This window comes from Hypomesus nipponensis, chromosome 27 (assembly GCF_054491055.1).
Source record: "Hypomesus nipponensis isolate SF chromosome 27, ASM5449105v1, whole genome shotgun sequence".
Lineage (NCBI taxonomy): Eukaryota > Metazoa > Chordata > Actinopteri > Osmeriformes > Osmeridae > Hypomesus > Hypomesus nipponensis.
Genome location: NC_140387.1, coordinates 5827501 through 5835000, shown reverse-complemented (window position 1 = coordinate 5835000; position 7500 = coordinate 5827501). Strand labels below are relative to the sequence as shown.

At 52.2% G+C, this 7500-nt stretch overlaps 2 protein-coding genes across 6 annotated transcripts in view; one reads left to right on the top strand and one right to left on the bottom strand.

The window, feature by feature from the left end:
* myo18b (myosin XVIIIB) overlaps positions 1-2638 on the top strand; it is a 23484-nt gene extending 20846 nt beyond the window's left edge. For 3 of the 5 annotated variants that reach the window (XM_084694190.1, XM_084694189.1, XM_084694193.1), the window contains 5 exons: positions 1-99; positions 210-251; positions 1040-1216; positions 1337-2305; positions 2449-2638. The exon at positions 1-99 is cut by the window's left edge and continues 35 nt beyond it. In XM_084694190.1, the coding sequence (XP_084550316.1) occupies positions 1-99; positions 210-251; positions 1040-1216; positions 1337-2297 (1279 nt within the window). In that variant the 3' untranslated portion in view covers positions 2298-2305; positions 2449-2638. The remainder of the gene's footprint in view (positions 100-209; positions 252-1039; positions 1217-1336; positions 2306-2448) is intronic. The other 2 variants (XM_084694191.1, XM_084694192.1) reach the window with 2 other exon arrangements.
* A 391-nt stretch (positions 2639-3029) lies between these two features.
* Positions 3030-4747, bottom strand: npm2b (nucleophosmin/nucleoplasmin, 2b). The gene is made up of 9 exons (XM_084694194.1): positions 4661-4747; positions 4459-4517; positions 4292-4374; positions 4092-4208; positions 3908-4001; positions 3661-3791; positions 3502-3524; positions 3305-3341; positions 3030-3207 (listed from the first exon to the last, which is right to left on the bottom strand). Exons 2-9 carry the CDS (start codon positions 4493-4495, stop codon positions 3178-3180), a joined length of 552 nt encoding a protein of 183 aa, XP_084550320.1. The 5' UTR covers positions 4496-4517; positions 4661-4747; the 3' UTR covers positions 3030-3177.
* Positions 4748-7500: the final 2753 nt, after the last annotated feature.

Genomic DNA, 7500 nt, shown 5'->3' with positions numbered 1-7500 from the left:
GACATTACAAGCCGATCTGGAGACGTCCATCCGTCGCATCGTGGATCTACAGGCCGCCCTGGAGGAGGTGGAGTCTAGTGACGAGAGTGACAGTGAGAGGTATGAGAGGGTTCAGGGTTCATGCAACTGCCTGGGGGAGTGGATGGGGGGGGGGGGGGCAGCCTGACGTTGCAACTCACCTGACCTTTGACCTCTCCCCCTGAATCCAGTGTTCAAACCGCTGTGGAATCGCTGGGTAAAAAGAAAGACCTGTAAGGACTGCAACGTGTGTGTGTGTGTGTGGATGCCTCGATGCCTCTCTGTGTGTGTGGACTGCTCCATTGCCTGTATTGGCTTGGCGTCTTTCACCTCAGTCTGATGCAAAGACACGACAGAATACGAGCTCGTCCCTAGCTTAGCCAAGTCCTAGCGTATCTGAAAATGAATCCTGATTTCGTCGACGACTTCTACTGTCTTCAGTACACACTTTTGCCCTGATTGTTGGATTGTTGCGGTGTGGTCGCAATGGATCTCGAGATCCTGTCTATGGTTCGGTGTTGGCTGTGTGCATGACTACTAACTCTGTACAGGTATCTAGGACAGGTTAGGCAGTTGGGTTAGAAACCAGGCTTCTGGGGTTCTCTCCCCTGTGTTTTATGGAGCCATCTAACACACACACACACACACACACACACTCACTCAGCCACTGATGCACGGACACACACAGCCTCGCGTAAAAGACCAGAAGCTTTTCCCTGTTCCAGGGTCCTCTTTCAAAGTTTGTCAGCCACTGTGATATTCTAGCCTGCTGCATAATGCATGGCATTCACAGCACAGAAGTCATCCCTGTCTCTCCTCCGCTCGTCTCCCCCCCCCCTCGCTCCTCCCGCCCTCTTCTTGGTGTCGCCTCTAGAAACCTTTTATCTGTGTCATGTCCCATCCATCCAGTTTCGGATTGGTTTTGCCACATTGTCGTTGTCATTTCATGAGCGAATGGACTGGATTCTTCAGCCATGACCGAGACTGTCATGTGTGTGTGTGTTTGGCCCCGTCCCTGCAGTGACAGTGTGTCCAGCGTGGGCTCCCTGGGCACCGAGGATGTCGGGGAAGGCATCCGTCATTGGCTGGGCGTCCCGAGAGGGGCGGGAAGGGGGGGCTCCCCCTACGGCAGCAGTACCATTAGCAGCCACGGGGGGCGCCAGTCCGTCACAGACACCATGAGCAACTACAGCTTCCGGTAAGGGGTTTCCGTCATCGAATCCAATCCCTCCGTGGTCCACGTCCAATCCACATTTTACAGTCGGCCCGTTCGTTCCGTTTCAAAGGCATCTCTTTTGTCTCCTCCTCCCATGTCTAGGTCCTGCGTGGACCCCGATGACGACGGCTCCGACGCTGGGGCCGGAGGGGCCTCGGGTCTGGGTCGGGCCTCGTCGTCCTCGGCCCTCTCCGAGCTGCTGGAGGGGCTTCGTAAGCGCCGGGCCGGGGCTGACGCGGGGGAGGGGGGCGGCAGCACCATCTCCCTGCCCATCTATCAGACCACCGGGGCCTCCACTCTCCGGCGCCGCGCCTCAGCTCTCTCCCTGGGTCCCGAGGACCTCCAGGAGCCCAGGCCGGGCCCCGGGATCCTCAAGCCGCCCTCCCCGCTCCTGCCCCGCGCCGCCAGTATGCGCTCCCTAGGCGAGTCCCAGGCTTCCGCCGGGGCCTCCGCCGCCGGGGCCAAACTTTCTCGCTTCGGCTCCTCTGACTCCGCCTCTTCCCTCCCCTCCCTCCCCCGCCTCTCCTCCCTGTCCACCGCCCTGACCTCGCTCCAACGCCCGCCGAGCCTCGCCATCCCCGAGGAAGACATGGAAGACCCCGTCCGCTCCCTGACCGCGCCCGTCCAGCGCTCGCCCCAGCCGGCGAGGCGCAGGCTGCTGGGGAGCGTCGTCGGCGAGGGCGGCGACGAAGGCTCCCTGGGCTCGGAACCCCTGGTTTTCCAGAACCGCCGCCTCGCGGCGGACAGTAGCCGCGACGACGCGGGGTTGGACATCCTGCCAGCTCTCCGGAGGGCCCAGTCCACGAGCAGCCTGGCAAGCTCCCTCCGGGGGGGCAGGAGGGCCCTCAGCGTCCACTTCGGAGAGCTGCCCCCCTCCACCCGCAGCAGGAAAGGCTCCGACTCCGACTCCAGCAGCTCGGGGGGGTCCGACGAGAGCTCCCAGGGAGGGGGGCCGAGGCGGAGGAACGGGAGGCCGCAGGGGGAGAGGCTGGAGGCGGAGGGCAGCGAGGGGGACGTGGCCTCGGTCATGAAGAAGTACCTGAGGAAGACCGAGGCCGACTGAGGTCAGAGGTGAAGCGCGCCCGCATGTTCACACACGCCCTCACCCCGCCTCGCCATTCGAACCCGCTAACTCGACACATCTTGGTCTGCTTTTCCTCTGACGCAATCTCGCTTCGGTCTCATTTGCTCTTAACGCTATTTCTCTCCCTCAGACTGCATTAACAGACCTGACCTGAGACAACTCAAGACCTAGGATCCACACAATGAAGAAATTCTTCAAGCCAATGAAGTGGATTAGCATACAGGCACTGAGCCAAGCCACTGAAGACGAATCTACTCGCGCAATAATGCCTTATAGCATAAGAGAATACACTTTGTATATGAATAAAACAATCATTCAAACCAGTGTGCGATTCGTACTTGGGATTCATTCACCCCATTAACATTTTCCTGACAGCGCACACTGCAGGACCTATGGAAGGGGGTCAAAGGTCAGGACAGCAACCCTGCCTGCAGCAAAGGCATCCTCCATGTCCTTTAGACTCCCATCTGTTCTTCAGCAGCACACTGAACCAGAGCTCACCTGGCCCTACAGCCCTCTACAGCCAGCAGAGGACAAACAGAAGTACACGTGAGACGAGGGAAGGAACACATCCTTTGTACCTTCCAGCATTGTGTTTAAATCATGGTCTTGTGCCCCATCTAGCCCATGTTCATCATTTTTCCTTTAATAGAAAGGCTAACAGACGGCTATGGTACTGAGGCCAAAGTCAAAAGGGATATACATGAATTACAAATGTTTTTTTAATTTGTATTTATTGAAAGCACAAGTGAGATTAAGTCACAAAACCAGGTTAATAGCAGCTTGAACCATCCCATGATTGAACAGACGGATCAAAAGGCCTCGAGAAGGCAGGCCACAGGGAGCGATCGATGACGGCTCAAGCCTTCTTCTTGCCTCGGCCCTTCCCCTGGAACAGAGCAGAACGTCAGAACGAGGCAGCCGTGACATGGAAGGCAAGAGTCACTTGAGATCATTTAAAACTCGGAGGGGGGGGGGGTCAGTACCTTTTTGGGAGGGTTGTTTTCGCCATCAGAAGCGGACCTGGAGGAGGGGGGGGGGAGGGGAGGGGGAGGAGGTCACTGAGGCTATCACGCCGAGTCATGTCGACTTACAACTCAAGGAGGTACGGCGTTAATCTCCCAAGTTTTCCAACGGGGAAGTAGAATGCATTTGGTTTAGCCCCACCCCTATGTTTACTTACCCATCCGCTTCTTGCTTCTTTCTCTGGATGGGTGGAAAGGGGGGACATCAATGTTAAGTAACGATAAAGTAGGGTCCATCAATTCTCAGTCAAATCAAAACCCTTCCTGGCCCCCCTAACCCCCCCTGCTTCCAGGTGTAGTGATGAAGGGGCCCCTACCTTTCCAGCAGTAACGCCATTCTTAGCAGCTGGTTTCTTAACTGGCTTCTCTGGTGAAGACTCGATTTCTTCCTCCTCTTCCTCCAACTCTTCAGCCATGTCTTCATCACTGTCTGAGATGTCCTCTTCCACTGCATTAGAACATGGGCAACCGAGCAAGCTTTTCACTTCGGCTACAGAGTTGTTCTAAAAGCATGCGCGACACTACCATTTAATTGCAGCGTTCAGAGGCTATTGTTTCACTCACATGCCACGTGTTCTCCGCAAATGTAAACTGGTCCTGTGCCGCTTTTCAACCTGAATGTTACCGGTGGGTGCAGATCTAAACCGGACAGATTTACCTAGGACGGTAACGTGGATCATATTTAAACTTCTATAATAAGCGCTTCATTATCAACTGGAATAGTGATACATCTTTTTTTTATTATTACCGTGGGCATGCCGTTGGCGTGTAAAGTTGCCATGGGAACACCCTTCCCGTTCTCTGGTTCACCCGTAATCACCTCAACGATGTTGAACTCCTCTTTAGCGCCTGCACCGAGGCACATCTAGGACAGAGGTTGGTTAATTGCTACAAGTAGAAGCCGTGAGCCTCACTCAATGATGCACTATGCACTTCATACCTACTTACAGTTCTGAGTGCCAGTTGGTGTTGGTGGTTACTGTCATCCGTCTTGAACGTTCCTGCTTTATTTGAACTGCTTAGCTCGCAACCTACATCGTGTGATTAAAACAAATGCAAATCATGGCGGCACGCGGCAATTATGTTGAAGTGGGTTTTAGTGTAGCGAAACCTACCCCATAGTGTTGATACAGGTTTTTCTATTTTATTCATGTCTACTTTATTTTTACAGCACCTGAAATAAAAGAATGAGCAGCCAGCCACCTATTTAGAATGATCCTACTCCAGGTCGCTAAATGTTATATGAAACGAATGAAACAAAGTGCCTTCTAATGCAATACAGGTAGACAAGCAAGAACTGTTAAATTAATTACATACCGAAGAGTGGGATTGTTCCAGTTAGCCCAGAACAGTCAAAGTGAAAAGGAATCATGCACAAGTGATTGACAGGTTTATGAGGCCGCTGCCCAGTTGGAGGCAGGTGTCTCCAATTCAACTAATTTAACGGAATCGGATTGGCCCACTCAAGTGGGCGGCGAAATCACTATCTTGAATAATTGTAGAAGTACATTTCTGACGGTAGTGTGCGTGGCGGATGGAAGACAAACATATTTGTAGTGTGTGACTGTGTCCTATTTGGGTGGTTGTGAGTGAAAGAGATAATCCGACAGTTATATTATGAATATTTAGTAGTATATCAGTGATGGTAACACCCACCAGCTCTACCGGTGATGAATAGGGGGTATAATAAGAACTCTCGAGAAAGGAAACACTGCTCCCTGAACCTTTCTTACCGGGAAAGGTAAGACATTTAAGCTGCGCCAGTAATGATTGATAATCCCTCCGCCGCCTCCGCCCCCCTCCATTCCTTAACTCCATAGCAGCTGCACATTAGGGATGCCAGAGGAGTACACAATTTCCATCTCTGATTGCATTACTGGCACGCATTTTCACCTCAATATTCAGACAGATATGAAATGATTAAACAAGTCCGATTTTACGCAAGATTACAATTTCACAATAATTGTAAGATTATCAGATGATTGTGAATACGAAGGTTGTATATTTGACTGCTGTAATTACATGATAAGATGAGTGATAGCCTATGACTGAATACAAATGATAGAAATGGCGATTGAATTCGTCGATTCGTTTTCATGTTGGATGAATATTGATTATGTTCCAGTGAAATGATAAATCTCTATAATTATATAGCAGAAGACAACAAAGAAATAGTATAATTAATGGTATAATATCCCACGAAAGAGCTGGTTACGCAAAAATACACACACATCAGATGCAGCACGTGGACAAACACGGCCTGTAAGAAGATAAACAACAATAGAGGCGATATGGAGAGCTACATCACATCCTGTTCTCAAGGCCTTAGCGTGACTCACACTGCCTCCTCCATCCACAGTCAGGCACAGAGTGTGTGGGCTGGGACATTAGGTACAGACATGGTAGAAGGCCGGAGAGCCACGAAAGGACGAAGAAAAACCAAGTGGAAGAAAGGGCAGCACGGAGGAGGAGGGGGGGGGGGGGGGGTAAATATGAGAGACAAAGGGTGTGTTTTGTGTTACTGTCCATATACAGTTTCCATTTATCTCATCTTCTTAGTGCCATGTAGACAAGGATAGTGCCAGGAGTTCAATGAATCAATAGGACTGCTGGAATGACCTACACTGTAAAACCCACTGTACATTAGTGTGTGTGTGTGTGTGTGTGTGTGTGTGTGTGTGTGTGTGTATTATGTGCACATGCAGCCAGTAGCTGATATGTAGTCATCTACTGAGGGTGACCTCACCACCTATGAAACAATATGAGCGAGAGAAAGAGAAGTAGGGAGGGGCTGTTGCTGAGCGGGCTCCCTTATCCCTTCCTCCATGTGGCTCGAAAGCACACGCTCACATAAACACAGAGAGAGGGAAGAGAAGGAGATGAGATATAGATTGGGGGGAGAGAGAGAGAGAGAGTGAGAGAGAGTGAGGGAGAGTGAGTGAGTGAGTGAGTGAGTGAGTGAGTGAGAGAGAGAGAGAGAGAGAGAGAGAGAGAGAGAGAGAGACAGACGGACAGAGGACGGGGCGGTGGAGGGGGGAAAGCTGCATGTCTCAGATCCTCCAGAAAATAATGATCCATCCTGGTCTCCTCCAGCACTCTAATCTGTCTGTGCTCTGTTATCAGGGATGGAGGCAGGAGAGAGGCGGAGGGTGGAGCTCTCTGATCTCCCGCCGACTGCCCAAGGAGGGAGTCACAATAGTCACTGATACCCAGCCTCAAACACGCGCACATACATCAGACACTAACCCCTGATACTAGACAACCGGGTCCGGGGTGGAACTGAAGTGACTCTGGTTCCTATTCTGCCTGTCGAGGATGAAGAACATCCTCTCGTACCCGAAGCCATGCTGTGTTTTGTGTGAGTCGCGGGGCGGGCTTGTAGGAACTTGTGTTGCTGTTCTCCTTCCTGAGCCTAGCTGAAAGTAGCCCAGCGGGAGTTCCCGTTAGGAGTGATTCAGCACCATGGACAGCGCCCCCCCCCCTGTTCGTGTGCGTGGGCCAGAGTGCGCGAGCCTCGGGCCGGCATTTATGAAAACCAACGGCGCCAAACCGCTCCTCAACGGTCGTCCCTAAAACGACCTTCTCGACCAGTGGGCATCCCTGTCCTGCATGTTTTAGATGTTTCCCTGCTCCAACGCACCTGATTCAAATGAATGGTCATAAGCAGGCTTCTGGAGAGCTGGATAGCGACCCATTCATCTGAATCGGGTGTGTTGGAGCAGGGAAACATCTAAAACATGCAGGAGAGGGGGTACTTGAGGATCAGGGTTGGGAACCACTGTTCGAAACTGTGTCTCGCACACGCCCAGCGACTCCATTTTGTTTCCTCTCCTCCTCTCCCGTCGTTCTGCTTCTCTCCATCTCTGCAGGAGATGGTGGCAGTCTGCTGATTGAGGACGAGCAGACAGCTGCTGGAGATTCTAATGAGGCGCAGTCTGTGTTGGTTTCCTCTGCAGTTGCATAAATCCGCCCTCAATCCCAAACACTGCCTGTCTGTCTGTCTGCCTGTCTGTCTGCCTGTTTGCCTGCCTGCCTGCCTGCCTGCTTTGTCCGTCAGTCCCTCTCCTCCAGGTTGTCCCTTTGTTTCCGTTCAAGAGGCAGACACTTATTAACCATCACAACCTGGCACTGGTGTGTGTGTGTCAGTGTGTGTGTGT